Here is a 23,938-nt window from a genome sequence, read left to right as displayed (position 1 = left end):
ATATAACAATACAAATTAAAAATAGCAAATAATTAAAACTGTGGAAACCAAATCCCCAGATACTGGGGTACTACTGTATTGGTGTATGAATACAACAGAGTAATACTTAATCCTATTTTTCAAGAATGCTGCATTATCTTACCCCTTCAAGAATGCTGGCCACAGCAAAGAGGGTTGAGGGCGATATCTCAGCCTCATTCTTATTGATGGCATTAAGGAGGTTGTCGGCCGTGTCATTGACACCTTGGACAACATCACTGTAGCGCTCTGTGTTGGCCGTCCAGAGGACGATGACCTGCTCAACACCACTGGCCGCCCGGAAGTCACGGATGTCGGCCTGTAGGCGGGCCAGGATCTCTGCCTTGGTGCCGGCCAGCACATTGTCAGCCCGCTCAGCCTGGTTGGCAGCGATGAATTCAGGGAAGTAGGCCGAGGGCCGGGGCCGAATGGTCCGCATGTGCCGCCGCAGTTGCACCTGAAGGTTGTAGTCCAGCACCTTGGCTCGCTCCATGGCCTCAGCCATGTTGAGCGACGAGATGTCCCAACCTGGCCCAGATTATCATTATTATTATTATTACTATTATTATTATTGTTATTGTTTTTTATTAACACATCGGCCGTTTCCCACCAAGGCAGAGTGGCCCGAAAAAGAAAAACTTTCATCATCATTTATTCCATCACTGTCTTGCCAGAGGCATGCTTATAATACAGTTATAAAACTGCAACATTAACACCCCTCCTTCAGAGTGCAGACACTGTAATTCCCATCTCCAGGACTCAAGTCCGACCTGCCAGTTTCCCTGAATCCCTGCATTAATGTTACCTTGCTTACATTCCAACAATACGTCAAGGCCTAAAAACCACTTGTCTCCATTTGCTCCTATCTAACACACTCACACATGCTTGCTGGAAGTCCAAGCCCCTCGCACACAAAAACCTCCTTTATCCCCTCCCTCCAGCCTTTCCTAGGCCAACCCCTACCCTGCCTTCCCTCCACTACATATTTAAACACTCTCGAAGTGACTATTTTGTTCCATCCTCTACATGTCCAAACCATCTCAATAACCCCTCCTCAGCCCTCTGGATAATAGTTTTGGTAATTCCATACCTCCTCCTAATCTCCAAACTATGGATTCTCTGCATTATACTCACACTACACACTGCCCTCAGACATGACATCTCCACTGCCTCCAACCTTCTTCTTGTTGCAACATTCACAACCCATGCCTCACGCCCATACAAGAGAGCTGGTATAACTATACTCTCATACATTCCCCTCTTTGGTTTCATGGATAAAGTTCTTTGTCTCCACAGACTCCTCAGTGCACCACTCACATTTTTTCCCTCATCAATTCTATGATTTACCTCATCTTTCATAGACCCATCCGCTGACACGTCCACTCCCAAATATCTGAACACATTCACCTCCCCCATACTCTCTCCCTCCAATCTGATATCCAATCTTCTTTACCTAATTTTTTTGTTATCCTCATCACCTTACTCTTTCCTATATTCACTTTTAATTTCCTTCTTTTACATACCCTACCAAACTCATCAACCAACCTCTGCAACTTCTCTTCAGAATCTCCCAAAAGCACAGTGTCATCAGCAAAGAGCAACTGTATTAGATTCTTTATCTTTTAACCCCACACCTCTTGCCAACACCATAACATTCACTTCTCTTACAACTCCATCTATAAATATATTGAACAACCATGGTGACATCACACATCCTTATCTAAGGCCTACTTTTACTGGGAAATAATCTCCCTCTCGCCTACATACTCTAACCTGAGCCTCACTATCCTCGTAAAAACTTTTCACTGCTTTCAATAACCTACTTCCTACACCATACACCTGCAACATTGACCCCTATCCACCCTATCATATGCCTTTTCCAAATCCATAAATGCCACAAAAACCTCTTTACCCTTATTTAAATACTGTTCACCTATATGTTTCACTGTAAACACCTGGTCCACACACCCCCTACCTTTCCTAAAGCCTCCTTGTTCATCTGCTATCCTGCTCTCTGTCTTACTATTAAGCCTTTCAGGGTCAGCAGAGCCTCTCCTAAACTTGTTCTCAGGGTCGGAAAAAAAACAAAAATTATTTTTTCTTGTGAAATGATAGGAAATCTTTTCCCGATCATAATGACACCAAAAGCATGAAATTTGATGGAAAACTTAGGGGGTTATGCTCTCGTGAAGTTAGCTCTCTCGACGATGTTTATGCATCGAAGATTTTGCCCACTTTGAGCCCTATTTTCGGCCAATTCCAATGTACCAGTCGATAAAAATCATACCTATTTCGCTAGAACTCCATATTTTCTATCGAATGAGTACAAGAAACCACCCATTTACCAATTTCCACTATCCAATAATGTGGTCAGAAATTGGCAATTTTGCTAATCTCACACAAATTTCAAAAGATGCCAATTTCCAAATAGGGTCCAGAATAAACAAGACAGACATTTCTGGCACTAAAATAACATTTCCTCTGTTCATTACTCATGTCCCCAGGCCTCTGTTGCATTTCTTTTGCTTTCGACTTTGAATTTTTATTCTCGCAAAAAATAGAAGATTTGTTATGTAGACTACTGCATTCATGTAGAAATGGCGTAGAAATGGTATAAATAATATCAGGGCACTTGTGAAAGAATATTACACTCACCAGTTGACGTGTACTGGACGCATGGCATTTGCTTACCTTTGAACTTTGGCAAAAATTGAACATTTCTGCTAATTTGAGCTTAATTTCAAGGTACTTTTCATTGTGAAACCAATCAAAATCATCTCAATTTCCATAATATGTCTTCCATTCTATAAAACGAGACCAGGAAAACTAGAGTACAACCATAAACAGCATATGAAAATACACTGCAAAGTCGCTGTTTTAAACCAAAAACACGGTCGGAGGTTTTTTTTTCTCATTATGCACTGTGTACTGCAGGATTTTTTTTATACCAAGCACACTGACCACATAGACCCATTCTTTCATATGTAGGCCTACCAGCTTTCTCTCGCTAGATTTGAAGGTGTTAGAATTTATGCATACTAGTACGGCACCAACCCTGGCGTGCAAGCCGTACTAGTACAGCACCATCCCTGAAAGGGTTAATTTCAATAATAACTCTACCATACACTTTACCAGGTATACTCAACACTTTTTTTTTTTTAACAAACCGGCCGTGTCCCACCCAGGCAGGGTGGCCCAAAAAGAAAAACAAAAGTTTCTCTTTTTAAATTTAGTAATTTATACGGGAGAAGGGGTTACTAGCCCCTTGCTCCCGGCATTTTAGTCGCCTCTTACAACATGCATGGCTTACGGAGGAAGAATTCTGTTCCACTTCCCTATGGAGGTAAGAGGAAATAAATAAGAACAAGAATTAGAAAGAAAATAGAAGAAAACCAAGAGGGGTGTGTATATATATGCTTGTACATGTATGTGTAGTGTGACCTAAGTGTAAGTAGAAGTAGCAAGACATGCCTGAAATCTTGCATGTTTGAGACAGAAAAAAAGGACACCAGCAATCCTACCATCATGTAAAACAATTACAGGTTTTCGTTGTACATTCACTTGGCAGGACAGCAGTACCTCCCTGGGCAGTTGCTGTCTACCAACCTACTACCTACACTCAACAGGCTTATTCCCCTATAATTTTTGCACTCTCTTTTGTCCCCTTTGCCTTTATATAAAGGAACTATGCATGCTGTCTGCCAATCCCTAGGTACCTTACCCTCTTCCATACATTTATTAAATAAAAGCACCAACCACTCCAAAACTATATCCCCACCTGCTTTATAGTTTTGGAGTGGTTATTAGTATTACCATTATTATTACTATTATTACCATTATATTTTTTTTTATTAACACACTGGCTGATTCCCACCAAGGCAAGGTGGCCACCAAGGCAGGGTGGCCCAAAAAAGAAAAACTTTCACCATCATTCACCCCATCACTGTCTTGCCAGAAGGGTGTTTTACACTACAGTTATAAAAGTGCAATATTAACACCCCTCCATTATATTATTACTGTTATCATTATTATTATTACTTTTATTATTACTATATTCATGGGGAAGATCTAAACCTGTAGGGGGCACAGTGCATCATTACTGTCATCAATAATGCAAGAAGCAATGCCATTAAGGTTGTCACTAATACAAAAAGCGACATCATTATAGTCATTAGATGTCATTATGGTCGGCAATACAAACACACAGCAATGTCATTATGGTTGTCAATAACACAGCAGCACCATCATCATTGCCAGGGGTCATCAATAACACAGAACATCCCACCATCATCATCAGGGGTGATCAATGCCAGTGATGTATAGCGTACCATCAATAACGATGTCATTGGGCTCGACCATAGGCAGAAGTGACTTCAACGGGACGAAGACTTCACCATGTGAGTCTCGGCCCAGGAGCACAGTGCTGGCCTGCGTGATGGAACCTGCCAGGGCATGAGTAGTCATCAATGTATATCAACGACATCAAAAATGATGAAAAAAACAAATTATAAATTTAATAGGCTTGGGAAATAATTTGGAATTATGGTAGGCCTACTACACTGATGGAACCTGCAAGGACATCAATGGACATCAACGATGACAAAAATCGTGATTGTAAAGTTCTCAATTAAAAAAGCTTAGGAAAATAATTAAAAATAATGGTAGGCCTAATACAGCGATGGAACCTGCCCAAACATCAATAGTCATCAATGACAACAATAAACACACAAAGATGGAGGTCTAACAGATGCAAATAATTACACACTAATATCCAACTACACTCACTTTTGCTACCCGAAATTTTTGAAAAACACAGATGCAATAGATTGCCACATTTTACAGCATCAAAGACGTTATTTATTCCCAAAATATGTCTCATAAATTAACCAAGCATCTTTGAGGCCGCAGTACCATATATCTTTTTTACAAAATTTAGTTGGTCAGAAATGGGGGTCGTTTTTGACACCAAGGCGTCTCGTTCGCCTCGAAAACCTGTATGATGCTGAAAAAGATTTCAGCATCTGCAACATTCTCAGTTACAGGAAGTTTTCAACTTACAAACACACTGGGGACTTTCTGTATTGTGTATAATATATAATAATTATATACACAATTCAGGTCCCCAACATTTCTGTAAGTTGAAGATTTCTGTATTATGAATATTAGACACAATTCAGGAGGTCCACAATATGATAAGTAAGACACATGTGCAACAGTTAGACATCTTTATTCTGAAATGTTTCACCTACTCAGTAGACTTCTTCAGTCAAGTACAGAGGAGTTCAAAGAAGCAGAAGAGGTGTAAATACAATGTAATCAGTCCATCAAACCTTGAAGACGTAGTTCTGAGATGGTCAGTCCCTCAGCCTTGTTCCATATTCTGGAACAATGTGAAGTTGAAGTGATAGTATGTAGACTTATATACCATCAGGAGGTGAGGTGCAGCACACTACTAGAAGAAAGAATGTAATTATTGAGAGGTCAGGTTCCTCTCAGATCTAACCATTCTCGCTAGAAAAATTTGCCCAAGATGTCTTCTGTTGTTTACCAAGATACCATTGTGTTGCAGTGCCTGACAGAGTGAGTATTAAAATGGTATAAAATACTGACAGGTTGGTAAGTAAGATGTGTACAACAGTTAGGTATCCTGGTACAGAAGACATCTTGGACAACTTTTTCTAGCGAGAATGGTTAGATCTGAGAGGAACCTGACCTCTCAATAATTACATTCTTTCTTCTAGTAGTGTGCTGCACCTCACCTCCTGATGGTATATAAGTCTACATACTATCACTTCAACTTCACATTGTTCCAGAATATGGAACAAGGCTGAGGGACTGACCATCTCAGAACTACGTCTTCAAGGTTTGATGGACTGATTACATCGTAGTATTTACATCTCTACTGCTTCTTTGAACTCTTCTGTACTTGACTGAAGAAAGATGCCTAACTGCTGCATATGTGTCGTACTTATCACATTATGGACTTCCTAAAGTGTCTATATCATTACTGTGTATTATATCATTATTATATACACCTACCAACTGACTTACGACCCGCTAGACATATGACCGCTCGACATATGACTGCTCGACTTACGACCGTGTTTTATATGCCAAATTTCTGGGAAATAAACAAGTGTTTGTGTTGTACACTGTGTTTATCCTAAACTTATGGTATAAAATACAGTACTAACAGCATAAAAAGTAAAGTAAAAAATGAAATACCAAAATAAAACAATAAAATAAAATCATTACAAAAATGTGATGTTAATATTTAGTAGTAAGGTTGAACTTACGTCCATTTTGACTTATGACCGGTTGGTTGGAACCAAGCACAGTCGTAAGTCTGATTGTAGGTGTATTATTATACACAATACACAAGGTTCCCAATCTGTTGAACACTTCCTGTATACAGTGGACCCCCGCATAACGATATTAATCCGTTCATGAGAGCTCATTGTTATGTGAAATTATCGTTATGCGAATGAATTTTCCCCATAAGAAATAATGGAAATCAAATTAATCCGTGCAAGACACCCAAAAGTATGAAAAAAAAAAATTTTACCACATGAAATATACATTTTCCTACACACAAAGAGAAGGATACATGCACAATAGTAGAGTAGTACATGCACAGTATATATTGTGCATGTACTAGTCTACTAAATGAAGAATAAATGACACTTACCTTTATTGAAGATGCAGCAATGACTGATGAGACACTGTGTCCTGGGAGTGCCTTTTCCTCCTGAGTACTGTAGGTCCTGTTTGACATTTTCTTCCAGAACATGCCTTATCACACTGTGTATGTCACTACGATTCTTAAATCTCTCAAACCAACCTTTGCTGGCTTTAAATTCACCAATATGAGCACTAGTTCCAGGCATTTTTCCCTGTTCATCTGGGTGTTAGTCGACTGGTGTGGGTTGCATCCTGGGAGACAAGATTAAGGACCCCAATGGAAATAAGTTAGACAGTCTTCGATGACACACTTTTTTGGGTTATCCTGGGTGGCTAACCCTCTGGGGTTAATTGTTTCTTGGTATTCTCAATAAGCCACACCAACAACGGTGCTACAGCAGCAGCAGCAGCAGCAGCAGCTGACAGTGCTACAGCAGCAGCAGCAGCAGCAGCAGCTGACAGTGCTACAGCAGCAGCAGACGATGCTACAGCAGCAGCAGATGGTACTACAGCAGCAGCAGCAGCAGACGGTACTACAGCAGCAGCAGCAGCAGCTGACGGTGGTACAGCAGCAGCAGCAGCTGACAGTGCTACAGCAGCACCAGCAGCTGACAGTGCTACAGCAGCAGCAGCAGCTGACAGTGTTACAGCAGCAGCAGACAATGCTACAGCAGCAGCAGACGGTACTACAACAGCAGCAGCAGCAGCTGACGGTGGTACAGCAGCAGCAGCAGCTGACGGTGCTACAGCAGCAGCAGCAGCTGACAGTGCTACAGCAGCAGCAGCAGCTGACAGTGCAGCAGCAGCAGCAGCTGACAGTGCTACAGCAGCAGCAGACGATGCTACAGCAGCAGCAGACAATGCTACAGCAGCAGCAGACGGTACTACAGCAGCAGCAGCAGACGGTACTACAACAGCAGCAGCAGCAGCAGCTGACAGTGGTACAGCAGCAGCAGCAGCTGACGGTGGTACAGCAGCAGCAGCAGCTGATGGTGCTACAGCAGCAGCTGACAGTGCTACAGCAGCAGCAGCAGCAGCATCAGCAGTTGACCATGGTACCACAGTATTTCGATAATATTTCTCACCCTTTTTACCACAGGGTTGGCACTAGAAGCTTTCTTGGGGCCCATGGTCACTTATTTTGCAGATAAAATCACCAAAAACACTGTAATAATACGAAATGTTACGATTGTATGCTTGGATGTTACCGCGGAGGCTGGCTTGTAAACAATGCCACCGGCGGAACATGTGAGGCTGGCTCAGGCCTCACATAGACATGTCTCGGACGAACAGCGTTGAGCAGGTTTTTTAGCGGTATGCGAGGCAAAATCTTGGCGATAAAATGTATCGGTATGCGGATTTAATGTTATGTAAGGCCAACGGTATGCGGGGGTCCACTGTATTCTTTTCTGGCAATATTCTCAATTACTGCCAGTTTGATTTTGGGCCAAATGAACGTACACACGACACAATTATAAAAATGGTAGGCCTACTTGACACGGCACTTGAAAAATACAAATATCCACTAGGCCTCTTTATAGACCTAAGATGTTAGTTACCTTACACCTGCTGTCAGTGTTCACCTAGCAGTAAGTAGGTACCTGGGTATTAGTTAACCTACACCTGCTACCACTGTTCACCTAGCAGTAAGTAGGTACCTGGGTATTAGTTACCTTACACCTGCTGTCACTGTTCAACTAGAAGTAAGTAGGTACCTGGGTGTCAGGTGATTGGTGTGGGTGGCATCCTGGGGGATACGACTGAAGGACCACAATGGTAATAAGACAAACAGTCCTCGATGACCCACTGACTTTCTTGGGATAGCCAGCCAGGATAACCCTACTCTGGGTTATCCTGGCTGGCTAACCCTAGCCTGGGTTATCCTGGCTGGCAAACCCTCCAGGGTTAAAAATCCCAACAAAATCTTATCCCTAAGATGTATCTCAATGAACTTTCAAACGTATCACAGCAAATTAGGCCTATTCTTTTTGAGTGAATATCAAAATGGTATACAATACCAACAGGTTGGTAGGTAAGACACATAGGCAACATTTAGGCAACTTTATTCCGAAATGTTTCGCCTACACAGTAGGCTTCTTCAGTCGAGTACAGACAGTAGGCAGGAGCAGTAGAGATGTGAAGACGATGTAATCTGTCCATCACCCTTGAAGTCGTAGGTTTGAGGCTGTCAGTCCCTCAGCCTGGAGAAGCTCTGTTCCAAAGTCTGGAACTAACTGAAGATCAAGCGACAGTGCTGAGACTTAAATACTGTCGGAAGGAGAGGTACAGAGTAGTAGTAGTGAGAATGTAGCCACTGAATATTAAGATCCCAAGAAGTTGCAGTGTCTGACAGGATTGAAGATTGATTCACTTATGCAACGTATGGGAATCTTTATTGAGGAAACGTTTTGCCACACAGTGGCTTCATCAGTCCAATACAAAGTAGAAAGGTGTAAAGAGAGGAGGAGTTTGAGGTAATCAGTCCCTCAGCCTGGAGTCGATGTGTTCAGCCCATCAATCTTGTAGAATGTACAGCATAGGAATGAACAAGTTCAGGTAAGATCCCAATGGGATGAGCGTGGAAGACGGGACAGACGAAGAATAGCGCTGGAGAGGAGTGTTCTTAGTCGTAGAAATAGAGCCAAGGCTTAACCCAGCAGCTAAGGCTAATAGCAGGGACTGTTGCATCGAACTTGTGGTAGTTGAAGTCTTGAATCTTGAGTAGCTGGCAGCAGGCTAGGTCACATCAGAGGGTATATCTGGAGTTTATCTGGAGAGAGTTCCGGGGGTCAACGCCCCCCGCGGCCCGGTCTGTGACCAGGCCTCCTTAGGTCAGTGTCCCAGGATGCGACCCACACCAGTCGACTAACACCCAGGTACCCATTTTACTGATGGGGAACATAGACAACAGGTGGAAAGAAACACGTCCAATGTTTCTACTCTGGCTGGGAATCGAACCCAGGCCCTCACCGTGTGAAGCGAGAGCGTTAACCACCAGGCCACCAGAGCCTGGGTAGAACACATATGGGAGTTATAGGAGTAACTGAGGAGGCAGGTTTGCAATGGAGCCATTTTTTAACTTTTTGAAGCTGCTCCTAGATAGGTGGTATAATTTAGCATTGTTACTGAAGGTGAAACGTAGAGGCTTGATGAACTCAAGAACTTGGGTGAGTGTGAAGTGAAGTGGTGATTCACAGGCATACTTGACTGTTCCAGCACCGAGGCTTTTGTAGACTTTAGTACAGGTCATGGTGTCAGTATTTGAAGGAGAAGTGTAGAAGGTAAGGTTTTCCAATGAGGGTGTACTGGAGTCGTCGCTGTCTTCCTCTTCTGGAGTGGATTCATTGGGTGAATCTACAATGGTGGTAGCAGGAGACTGAGGGTCGACAGGAGCAGTGGAGAGGCGTAATGGTTGTGTAACAGCAGGCTGGGAGAGGTGGGAGATGGTGGTTGAGGCAGCATGATCATCATTGTTGGCGGTGATGATCATGCTGCCTCAACCACCATCTCCCACCTCTCCCAGTCTGCTGTTACACAACCATTACGCCTCTCCACTGCTCCTGTCGACCCTCAGTCACCTGCTACCACCACTGTAGATTCACCCAATGAATCCACTCCAGAAGAGGAAGACAGCGATAACTCCAGTACACCTGCTGTATAAGTGGGGCCCTACCGTCTCCTAGGAACATATACAGTACAGCCCCACTTTTCGGTGTTTCACCTTACAGTGTTCCGCTAATATGGCGATCTCAAATTATGACCAAAATTTTTTATAGGGCAAGTGGTCTTTCAAATACGGCGTGTGCCACCTGGTTTGTTTACATTCTCCATGAGCAAATCTCTCTATTATGTAATAATAATCACTCTTGGGCACATTAAATGTCTAATTTTATGTCAATATAGACATTTTCATTCATCCATCTATAATATTTTCTTCAAAATTATATAAGAAACATGTTACATAGCATATAAACATTCAATTCAGGGAACCGGAGTACATATCCAATTCTCTAGATCAAGAGCCCCTCACCAGCATCAAGGTCCCTTAAGGGGAACTACATTATTATTTTTTATTTTATTATCACACCGGCCGATTCCCACCAAGGCAGGGTGGCCCGAAAAAGAAAAACTTTCACCATCATTCACTCCATCACTGTCTTGCCAGAAGGGTGCTTTACACTACAGTTTTTAAACTGCAACATTAACACCCCTCCTTCAGAGTGCAGGCACTGTACTTCCCATCTCCAGGACTCAAGTCCGGCCTGCCGGTTTCCCTGAATCCCTTCATAAATGTTACTTTGCTCACACTCCAACAGCACGTCAAGTATTAAAAACCATTTGTCTCCATTCACTCCTATCAAACACGCTCACGCATGCCTGCTGGAAGTCCAAGCCCCTCGCACACAAAACCTCCTTTACCCCCTCCCTCCAACCCTTCCTAGGCCGACCCCTACCCCGCCTTCCTTCCACTACAGACTGATACACTCTTGAAGTCATTCTGTTTCGCTCCATTCTCTCTACATGTCCGAACCACCTCAACAACCCTTCCTCAGCCCTCTGGACAACAGTTTTGGTAATCCCGCACCTCCTCCTAACTTCCAAACTACGAATTCTCTGCATTATATTCACACCACACATTGCCCTCAGACATGACATCTCCACTGCCTCCAGCCTTCTCCTCGCTGCAACATTCATCACCCACGCTTCACACCCATATAAGAGCGTTGGTAAAACTATACTCTCATACATTCCCCTCTTTGCCTCCAAGGACAAAGTTCTTTGTCTCCACAGACTCCTAAGTGCACCACTCACTCTTTTTCCCTCATCAATTCTATGATTCACCTCATCTTTCATAGACCCATCCGCTGACACGTCCACTCCCAAATATCTGAATACGTTCACCTCCTCCATACTCTCTCCCTCCAATCTGATATTCAATCTTTCATCACCGTATGTGTACCTGTGTACCTGTACCTAAATATACCTTCACTCGGTGTTATTTCTTCTAAAAATGGTGTTACATGAGAATGGGAGTGTTTCTCTTTATTTATTCTACTGTATCAACGTGGAGACAACTTGTACACAATGTAAAGTGACGAAAACCAGAGGCGTTCGTCTGGTTTGTTTACATTATGTGTGGGTGGGTGGGGCGGGGAGGGCTGCCCTTCCTGGCTACCCATACTTCCCAACCTGACTTCATACAAATAAAACTCACATCTCACCCTACATTAAGACTACAAATATTTTAAGGTAATAATGGGTGTACTGTGTATGTATTTTACTTTTTATTGTTTTTAATGCCTAGTTCTATTGCTAATGTAATATATGTTTGTGTCAAAGTGTTACCTGGCATTTATAAGTGGAAAAAAATGGCGTTCTGCTTTCCAGTGATGTCTGCTTTCCAGCAGTAGCCTGGAACCTAACCTGCCGTATAAGTGGGGCCCTACTGTGTATATGTATAAACATTGTATCATGCTGATATAATGATTATACAGCATTATCTAGGTCTGTAACAGTATAGATTTAGTACCAGAACAATGGTACAACTCACACAGCATTATCCAGACCTATAACAGCATAGATTTAGTACCAGAACAATGGTATAAATCAGTACCAGAACAATGGTACCAGAACGGGACAACATGAACAACATACCAAGGTAGTTGGCTGACTTGAGGCCATCCTTGGTGTGCCAGGATAGGCCGAGACGGTTGGCCAGAATGGCCGCGGTGACAGTCGTCCCGTTGTTACCCCCTAGGCCTACCAGCATCACCCCGAGCCTAGGAACCTGCAGCGATAATCATTATTATTATTATTTTGTTCAATATATTTATAGATGGAGTTGTAAGAGAAGTGAATGCTCGGGTCTTGGCAGGAGGTGTGGAGTTAAAAGATAAAGAATTTAACACAAAGTGGGAGTTGTCACAGTTGCTCTTTGCTGATGACACTGTGCTTTTGGGAGATTCTGAAGAGAAGTTGCAGAGGTTGGTGGACAGGTTTGGAAGGGTATGTAAAAGAAGGAAATTAAAAGTGAATGTAGGAAAAAGTAAGGTGATGAGGATAACAAAAAAAAAAATTAGGTAACAAAAGACTGGATATCAGACTGAAGGGAGAGAGTATGGAGGAGGTGAATGTATTCAGATATTTGGGAGTGGACGTGTCAGCAGATGGGTATGTATATGAAAGATGATGTGAACCAGAGAACTGATGAGGGGAAGATGAGTGGTGCACTGAGGAGTCTGTGGAGCCAAAGAACTTTATCCATGAAAGCAAAGAGGGGAATATATGAGAGTATAGTTATACAAATGCTCTTGTATGGGTGTGAGGCATGGGTGGTGAATGCTGCAACAAGGAGAAGGCTGGAGGCAGCGGAGTTGTCATGTCTGAAGGCAATGTGTGGTGCGAATATAATGCAAAGAATCTGTCGTTTGGAGATTAGGAGGTGTGGGATTACCAAAACTATGATCTTGAGGGCTGAGGATGGATTATTGGAACGAAACAGAGTGACTTCAAGCGTGTATAAATTTGTAGTGGAGGGAAGGCAGGGTAGGGGTTGGCCTAGGAAAGGTTGGAGGGGGTAAAGGTGGTTTTGTGTGCGAGGGGCTTGGACTTCCAGCAAGCATGCACGAGTGTGTTAGACAGGAGCAAAAGGAGACAAGTGGTTTTTAGGACTTGACTTGACATGCTGTTGGAGTGTAAGCAAGGTAACATTTATGCAGGGATTCAGGGAAACCAGCAGGCCGGACTTGATTCCTGGAGATGGGAAGTACAGTGTCTGCACTCTGAAGAAGGGGTGTTAATGTTGCACTTTTATAACTGTAGTGTAAGCACGCCGTCAACATGACTCACGATTTCGTGAATCATGTTGACGGCAGTTAGGGGACTTGAGCTAGAGTTCGTCACGGCCATGCTAGCTGGAGATTCATCTGTAAAAACTTGCATTTGTGGTCACAGTGGTGCCTATGCTAACCTTCCTATGGTGTATAAATATACATAGTTGGACAAATCTTATTGTGGCTAGCTGGTCCAGTGGCTAACACAACGGTCTGGAGTTTTGAGACTCTCTGACCGCGGGTTCAAATCCCGCCCGTGGTATGGTTTGTTTGCAATCGTGTCATTACAATTTCATGAGTCATGTTGACGGCAGTGAGGGGACTTGAGCTAGAGTTCGTCACGGCCATGCTAGCTGGAGATTTGTCTGTAAAAACTTGCATTTGTGGTCACAGTGGTGCCTATGCTAACCTTCCTATGGTGTAGAAATATACCTAGTTGGATGAATCTTATTGTGGCTAGCTGGTCCAGTAGCTAACGCGACGGTCTGGAGTTTTGAGACTCTCTGACCGCGGGTTCAAATCCCGCCCGTGGTATGGTCTGTTTCTGGTATTTGTGAACGACACGACGGAAGGAATAGACTCTGAAGTGTCCCTGTTTGCAGATGACGTGAAGTTGATGAGAAGAATTCATTCGATCGAAGATCAAGCAGAACTACAAAGGGATCTGGACAGGCTGCAGACCTGGTCCAGCAATTGGCTCCTGGAGTTCAACTCCACCAAGTGCAAAGTCATGAAGATTGGGGATAGGCAAAGAAGACCACAGATGGAGTACAGTCTAGGGGGCCAGAGACTACAAACCTCACTCAAGGAAAAAGATCTTGGGGTGAATATAACACCAGGCACATCTCCTGAAGCACACATCAACCAAATAACTGCTGCAGAGTATGGGCGCCTAGCAAACCTCAGAACAGCATTCCGACATCTTAATAGGGAATCGTTCAGGACCCTGTACACCATGTACATTAGACCCATATTGGAGTATGCGGCACCAGTTTGGAACCCACACCTAGCCAAGCACGTAAAGAAACTAGAGAAAGTGCAAAGGTTTGCAACAAGACTAGTTCCAGAGTTAAGAGGTATGTCCTATGAGGAGAGGTTAAGGGAAATCAACCTGACGATACTGGAGGACAGGAGAGATAGGGGGGACATGATAACAACATACAAAATACTGAGAGGAATTGACAAGGTGAACAAAGACAGGATGTTCCAGAGATGGGACACAGCAACAAGGGGACACAGTTGGAAGTTGAAGACACAGATGAATCACAGGGATGTTAGGAAGTATTTCTTCAGCCACAGAGTAGTCAGGAAGTTGAATAGTTTGGGAAGCGATGTAGTGGAGGCAGGATCCATACATAGCTTTAAGCAGAGGTATGATAAAGCTCACGGTTCAAGGGGAGTGACCTAGTAGCGACCAGTGAAGAGGCGGGGCCAGGAGCTTGGACTCGACCCCTGCAACCTCAACTAGGTGAGTACACTACACACAACACACTACACACAACACATTACACACAACACACTACACATTACACAACACACTACACACAACACACACTACACACAACACACAACAAATAACACACTACACACAACACAAAACACATAACACACTACACACAACACACTACACACTACACTACGACAAGGTCCTAGATGCACTAGAAGACAAAAAGAATGCAGATGTAATATATACAGACTTTGCAAAAGCCTTCGACAAGTGTGACCATGGCGTAATAGTGCACAAAATGCATGCTAAAGGAATAATAGGAAAACTTGGTAGATGGATCTATAATTTCCTCACAAGCAGAACACAAAGAGTAGTAAACAGAGTAAAGTCTGAGGCAGCTACGGTGAAAAGCTCTGTTCCACAAGGCACAGTAATCACTCCCATCTTGTTTCTCATCCTCTTATCTGACATAGACAAAGACGTCAGCCACAGCACCATGCCTTCCTTTGCAGATGACACCCGAATCAGCATGACAATGTCTTCCATTGCAGACACTGCAAGGCTCCAGGCGGACATCAACCAAACCTTTCAATGGGCTGCAGAAAACAATATGAAGTTCAACGATGAGAAATTTCAATTACTCCGATATGGTAAACTTGAGGAAATTAAAACTTCATCAGAGTACAAAACGAATTCCGGCCACAAAATACTAGAGCGAAAAACCAACGTCAAAGACCTGGGAGTGACCAAGTCGGAGGATCTCCCCTTCAAGGACCATAACATTGTATCAATCGCATCTGCTAGAAAAATGACAGGATGGATAATGAGAACCTTCAAAACTATGGATGCCAAGCCCATGATGACACTCTTCAGGTTGCTTGTTCTATCTAGGCTGGAATATTGCTGCACACTAACAGCACCTTTCAAGGCAGGTGAAATTGCTGACCTAAAAAATGTACAGAGAACCTTCATGGTGTGCATAACGGAGATAAAACACCTCAATTACTGGGAGCGCTTGAAGTTCCTGAACCTGTACTCCCTGGAACGCAGGCGGGAGAGATACATGATTATATACACCTAGAAATTCCTAGAGGGACTAGTACCGAACTTGCACACGAAAATCACTCACAACGAAAGCAAAAGACTTGGCAGACGATGCAACATCCCCACAATGAAAAGCAGTGGTGTCACTAGCACGTTAAGAGACAATACAGTAAGTGTCAGGGGCCCGAGACTGTTCAACTGCCTCCCAGCATACATAAGGGGGATTACCAATAGACCCCTGGCTGTCTTCAAGCAGGCACTGGACAAGCACCTAAAGTCGGTACCTGACAAGCCGGGCTGTGGCTCGTACGTTGGATTGCATGCAGCCAACAGTAACAGCCTGGTTGATCAGGCTCTGATCCACCAGGAGGCCTGGTCACAGACTGAGCCGCAGGGGCGTTGACCTCCGGAACTCTCTCCACGTAAACTCCAGGTAAACAACACACTACACACAACACACTATACACAGCACACTACACACAACACTGGAGGACAAGAGGGTCAGGGAAGACATGATAACATACAAAATAATGCATGGAATGGACAAGGTGGACAGAGACAGGATGTTCCAAAAAGAGGGAACACAGAAACAAGGGGTAATAATTGGATGCTGAAGACTCAGACGAGTCACAGGGACGTTACGAAGTACTTCTTTAGTCACAGAGTCATCAGGAAGTGGAATAGCATAGCAAGTGATGTAGTGGAGGAAGAAAGCATACATAGCTTTAAAATGAGGTATGACAAAGCTCAGGAAGCCGCAAGAGAGAGAGAGAGAGAGGACTTAGTAGCGATCAGTGAAGAGGCAGGGCCATGAGCTGAGTCTCGACCCCTGCAACCACAATTAGGCGAGTAAAATTAGGTGAGTACAACACACTACACACAACACACTACACACAACACACAACATACTACACACAACACACAACAGACTACACACAACACACAACATACTACACACAACTTACTACACACAACACACTACATACTACACACTACACACAACACACTACACACTACACACAACACACAATACACTACACACAATACACTACACACAACACACAACACACTACACACAACTTACTACACACAACACACTACATACTACACACTACACACAACACACTACACACTACACACAACACACTACACACAACACACAACACACAACACACTACACACAACACACAACACACAATACACTACACACAACTTACTACACACATCACACTACACACTACACACAACACACTACACACAACACACAACACACAATACACTACACACAACACAACACACAACACACAACACACTACACACAACACACAACACACTACACACAAAACACAACACACTACACACAACACACAACACAACATACTACACACAACATACTGGTTTAGAAAGACACATAAGCAAACACTATGACATATTTATTAGAAAACGTTTCGGTCCTGGGACCTTGATCAAGGTCCCAGGACCGAAACGTTTTCTAATAAATATGTCATAGTGTTTGCTTACGTGTCTTTCTAAACCAACTTGTCGGTATTTATTACCAAGGTTTATACCACACAACACACAACACACTACACACAACACACAACACTACACACTACACGCAACACACTACACACAACACACTACACACAACACACTACACACAACACACTACACACAACACACAACACACAACACACTACACACAACACACTACACACAACACACTACACACAACACACTACACACAACGCACAACACACTACACACAACACACTACACACAACGCTACACACAACACACTACACACAACACACTACACACAACACACAACACACTACACACAACACACTACACACAACACACTACACACAACACACTACACACTACACACAACACACTACACACAACACACTACACACAACACACTACACACAACACACTACACACAACACACTACACACTACACACAACACACTACACACAACACACAACACACTACACACAACACACTACACACAACACACTACACACAACACACAACACACTACACACAACACACTACACACAACACACAACACACTACACACAACACACTACACACAATTCAATTCAGTTCTAGTTTATTCTCTATAAGGGTTACAATGTGGGGTTTACAGGATTTGGATATTGTGTGCTTTATGTGTTATAAAATACTAATTACAGAGGGGGCCACTAGGACACTTAGCATAGCTAGGCATTTCGAGCAGACTTAGATTAAATCTTAACATTAAATCCTTACAGATTATGGTATTAAGGCTAAGTGACTACATCATAATTTGTGAGTTTAGCAATGTGAATGCTTTTGTTTTGGCACAATACAAAGTGTCGATATTGGAGTATCATAGGCAAACTTATGACTAGTTATAATTTATTATTTTAAGATTAGTATTTCTGGGTTTATAGTCAGTGGGTGAGTGAGTGTAATTGTGAACCACCAGGTGGTTATCATGTAGTTAGTTGTCGGGGTGGATCAGGGAGATAAGATGTTTTCTAACTGTAGTTTTGAAAGTGATGAATGTGTCTGCAGTTCTCGAGTTTTCAGGTAGGGTGTTCCAGATTTTAGGTTCTTTGAGATTGACTGGGAAAACCTGGAGCCCCATGGGGGTCCCGAAACATGGAGAGCCAAGATGATGGATGTGGTACTGGAAAACCTCATGCATCAACATGTTAGAGACACTACCAGAGAGAGAGGAGAGGATGAACCAGCAAGACTGGACCTTGTATTCACCTTGAGTAGTTCTGGCATCGAGGATATCATGTATGAAAGGCCCCTGGGAGCTAGTGATCATGTGGTTCTGTGCTTCGACTACATAGTTGAGCTCCAAGTGGAGAGAACAGCAGGAATAGGGTGGGAAAAACCAAACTACAAAAGGGGGAACTACTCAGGCTTGAGGAACTTCTTTCAAGACATTCAGTGGGAGAGGGAACTGACAGGAAAACCAGTACAAGAAATGATGGACTATGGCAACAAAATGCAAGGAGGCAGAGGAGAGGTTTGTTCCCAAGGGAAACAGAAATAATGGGAAGAACAGAATGAGTCCTTGGTTCACCCAAAGGTGTAGGGAGGCAAAAACTAGGTGTACTAGAGAATGGAAGAGGTACAGAAGACAGAGAACTCAGGAAAATAAAGAGATTAGCCGAAGAGCCAGAAACGAATATGCACAGATAAGAAGGGAGGCTCAGCGGCAATATGAAAATGACATAGCATCGAAAGTCAAGACTGACCCGAAGCTGTTGTACAGCCACATCAGGAGGAAAACAACAGTCAAGGACCAGGCAATCAGACTGAGGAAGGGTGATGGGGAATTCACAAGAAACGACCGGGAGGTATGTCTGGAGCTCAACACAAGATTTAAAGAAGTATTTACAGTGGAAACCAGTAGGACTCCAGGAAATCAGAGTAGGGGGGTGCACCAGCAAGTGCTGGATGAGGTACATATAACCAAGGAGGAGGTGAAGAAGCTGCTATGCGAACTTGACACCTCAAAGGCGGTGGGACCAGACAACATCTCTCCGTGGGTACTTAAAGAGGGAGCAGAGACATTGTGTGTACCATTAACCCTTTGAGGGTCGACAGGCCCTCTCCGAAACTCGTTCTCAGGGTCGGCCAAATTTCAAAAAAAAAAAAAAATTATTTTTTCTTATGAAAAAATAGAGTTTTTTTTTCTAAACATTATAGGATAAACAAAAAAAATTTACCATCAATACTTACGGAGATATGGATGCATGAAGTTTGCAGAAAATGAGCCGCGTATGGCAACAGCGGCGACTGCCGCTCACCCGGTAAACTTTAGTTTACTTGTATTTGAAGGTTTGTTGTTTTTTTCACTATTTTATTTTTTCACATAACTTATGTGGCCTATGAGACCAAAGTAAGGTGCAATGTACATATATACACTCGTTGTATACAACACAATAAGCACACAAACATAATTATCAATATATTGTTTACAAAACTTGTTTACAAAAACAAACAATACAAAACATTGTTTATTATTATTGTTCTATAATATATATACCAATATACAGTCACTGAACATATTCCTATTAGTTCTGCAGCTTGTGGAACTCTGAAACATGGTGTCATACACAATGGTGTTTTATCTTTCTCCCTCATTCTATCTCTTTCAATCTGTCTCTCTCTTTCTATCTGTCTGTCTATCTCTGTCTCACAGGTACACATAAATACAAGTATACATAGTATAAATTACCTAGGATAACCCACAAAGTGCTATACTCTGCTTGAAGATGTGAGTAAAAGTGATGACACAGTCTTGTGGCTCTCTGAGACAGAGAGCTAGACGGATAGACAGGGAGCTTGACAGACAGGCAAATAGACAGACAGAAATGTTAGTATACCAGCAAAAACAAAGGGAGGGAGAGGTTTATCTCATCTTTTGGCATCAGCTCTACCCTCATTTACCCTCATCAAACGTCAGCACTTATCAGATGTTATCTCCCCTTATCTTGTTACTGTCATGGGTGAACATTTATTATTACCTATTATTATTATTATGTATTATTATTATTATGTATTATTATGTATTATTATTATTATGTATTATTGTTATCATTACGTATTCTTCTTCTTCCTCCTCCTCTTCTTCTTCCTCCTCCTCCTCTTCTTCCTCCTCCTCCTCCTCCTCCTCCTCTTCTTCCTCCTCCTCCTCCTCCTCTGCCTCCTCCTCCTCTTGCCTCCTCCTCCTCTTGCCTCCTCCTCCTCTGCCTCCTCCTCCTCTGCCTCCTCCTCCTCTTGCCTCCTCCTCCTCTTGCCTCCTCCTCCTCTTGCCTCCTCCTCCTCTTGCCTCCTCCTCCTCTTGCCTCCTCCTCCTGCCTCCTCCTCTCTGCCTCCTCCTCCTCTGCCTCCTCCTCCTCCTCCATTCTTGGAACAAGTTTGAAGAGCTTGTAGTTCATAATCACTATCACTATCATCACCAATGCTCACATCTGAGTCTGGGATTTTGGAAAATAGGAGTTTCCTCTTTGATTCTGGTACAACTGAACGTGAACAAGATGGCCCAGCACCAGAGGTGGAAGGCTGTGGGTTGTCTGGGTTTTCCTCACTATTACCCATATTATGGTCATTAGTTTCGGTCAAAACCTCACCAGAACCTTGAAACTCATCTTCACTGTCACTTCCATCTGTATTAGAACTGTCACTGGGGAACAAAAGTGTCCCAATTCGCCGAGGAGTGAGGAACTTCTTACCGCGAGGCACGGTGGAAATTGTGTACTATGATGGCATTCCCACAATGCACCACTGGGTGCCAGATTTTTTTCCTACTGCGCACACCCACCACACAGACCCATTCTCTCACATCTAGGCTTATCAGCCTTTTCCTGTGAGATTTGAGGCCGCTAGAATTTATGCGTACTAGTACGACAAAAACCCCTATGCGTAAGACGTACTAGTACGACGAAAACCCTCAAAGGGTTAACGAAGATCTTCAACACATCATTTGAAACTGGGCAACTCCCTGAGGTATGGAAGATGGCAAATGTAGTCCCAATTTTTAAAAAGGGAGATAGACATGAGGCACTAAACTACAGACCTGTATCATTAACGTGTATAGTATGCAAGGTCATGGAGAAGATCATCAGGAGGAGAGTGGTGGAGCACCTGGAAAGAAACAAGTGTATAATTGACAACCAGCATGGTTTCAGGGAGGGAAAATCCTGTGTCACAAACCTATTAGAGTTTTATGACAAGGTGACAGAAGTAAGACAAGAGAGAGAGGGGTGGATCGACTGCATTTTTTTGGACTGCAAGAAGGCCTTCGACACAGTTCCTCACAAGAGGTTACTGCAAAAGCTAGAGGATCAGGCACACATAACAGGAAAGGCACTGCAATGGATAAGAGAATACCTTACAGGGAGGCAACAACGAGTCATGGTACGTGATGAGGTGTCAAAGTGGGCGCCTGTGACAAGCGGGGTTCCACAGGGGTCAGTCCTAGGACCTGTGCTGTTCTTGGTATATGTGAATGACATAACGGAAGGGATAGACTCAGAAGTGTCCTTGTTTGCGGACGATGTGAAGTTAATGAGAAGAATCAAATCGGATGAGGATCAGGCAGGACTACAGAGAGACCTGGACAGGCTACAAGCCTGGTCCAGCAACTGGCTCCTTGAGTTTAACCCCGCCAAATGCAAAGTCATGAAGATTGGGGAAGGGCAAAGAAGACCGCAGACACAATATAGTTTAGATGGCCAAAGTCTGCAAACCTCACTCAAGGAAAAAGATCTGGGGGTGAGTATAACACCGGGCATATCTCCTGAGGCGCACATCAATCAGATAACTGCTGCAGCATACGGGCGCCTGGCAAACCTACGGATAGCGTTCCGATACCTCAGTAAGGAGTCGTTCAAGACTCTGTATACCATTTACGTCAGGCCCATACTGGAGTATGCAGCACCAGTTTGGAATCCACACCTAGTCAAGCACGTCAAGAAATTAGAGAAAGTGCAAAGGTTTGCAACAAGACTAGTCCCAGAGCTACGGGGATTGTCCTACGAAGAAAGGTTGAGGGAAATCGGCCTGACGACACTGGAGGCCAGGAGGGTCAGGAGAGACATGATAACGACATATAAAATACTGCGTGGAATAGACGAGGTGGACAAAGACGGGATGTTCCAGAGATGGGACACAGACACAAGAGGTCACAATTGGAAGTTGAAGACTCAGATGAATCAAAGGGATGTTAGGAAGTATTTCTTCAGTCATAGAGTAGTCAAGCCGTGGAATAGCCTAGAAAGTGAAGTAGTGGAGGCAGGAACCATACATAGTTTTAAGGCGAGGTATGATAAAGCTCATGGAGCAGGGAGAGAGAGGACCTAGTAGCAATCAGCGAAGAGGCAGGGCCAGGAGCTGTGACTCGACCCCTGCAACCACAAATAGGTGAGTACACTACACACAACACACTACACACAACACACAGCACACAACACACTACACACAACACACAACACACTACACACAACACACAACACACAACACACAACACACAACACACTACACACAACACACAACACACAACACACAACACACAACACACTACACACAACACACAACACACTACACACAACACACAACACACAACACACTACACACAACACACTACACACTACACACAACACACAACACACTACACACAACACAACACACTACACACAACACAACACACTACACACTACACACAACACACTACACACAACACACTACACACAACACACTACACACAACACACTACACACAACACACTACACACAACACACAACACACTACACACAACACACTACACACAACACACTACACACAACACACTACACACAACACACTACACACAACACACTACACACAACACACTACACACTACACACAACACACAACACACTACACACAACACACTACACACAACACATAACACACTACACACTACACACAACACACTACACACAACACACAACACACTACACACTACACACAACACACTCCACACAATTCAATTCAGTTCTAGTTTATTCTCTATAAGGGTTACAATGTGGGGTTTACAGGATTTGGATATTGTGTGGTTTATGTGTTATAAAATACTAATTACAGAGGGGGCCACTAGGACACTTAGCATAGCTAGGCATTTCGAGCAGACTTAGATTAAATCTTAACATTAAATCCTTACAGATTATGGTATTAAGGCTAAGTGACTACATCATAATTTGTGAGTTTAGCAATGTGAATGCTTTTGTTTTGGCACAATACAAAGTGTCGATATTGGAGTATCATAGGCAAACTTATGACTAGTTATAATTTATTATTTTAAGATTAGTATTTCTGGGTTTATAGTCAGTGGGTGAGTGTAATTGTGAACCACCAGGTGGT

General features: G+C 43.3%; 1 protein-coding gene across 2 annotated transcripts in view; it reads right to left on the bottom strand.

The window, feature by feature from the left end:
- The window catches only part of LOC128704909 (inositol-3-phosphate synthase 1-B-like), a 46,002-nt gene that overhangs the window by 16,516 nt on the left and 5,548 nt on the right, over positions 1-23,938 (bottom strand). For both annotated transcript variants that reach the window (XM_070092906.1, XM_070092903.1), the window contains exons 4-6: positions 12,355-12,487; positions 4,347-4,460; positions 143-546 (exon numbers count right to left, since the gene is read on the bottom strand). In XM_070092906.1, the coding sequence (XP_069949007.1) occupies positions 143-546; positions 4,347-4,460; positions 12,355-12,487 (651 nt within the window). The remainder of the gene's footprint in view (positions 1-142; positions 547-4,346; positions 4,461-12,354; positions 12,488-23,938) is intronic.

Source organism: Cherax quadricarinatus, chromosome 3 (genome assembly GCF_038502225.1).
Source record: "Cherax quadricarinatus isolate ZL_2023a chromosome 3, ASM3850222v1, whole genome shotgun sequence".
Lineage (NCBI taxonomy): Eukaryota > Metazoa > Arthropoda > Malacostraca > Decapoda > Parastacidae > Cherax > Cherax quadricarinatus.
This window is presented reverse-complemented; position numbering and strand designations above follow the sequence as displayed.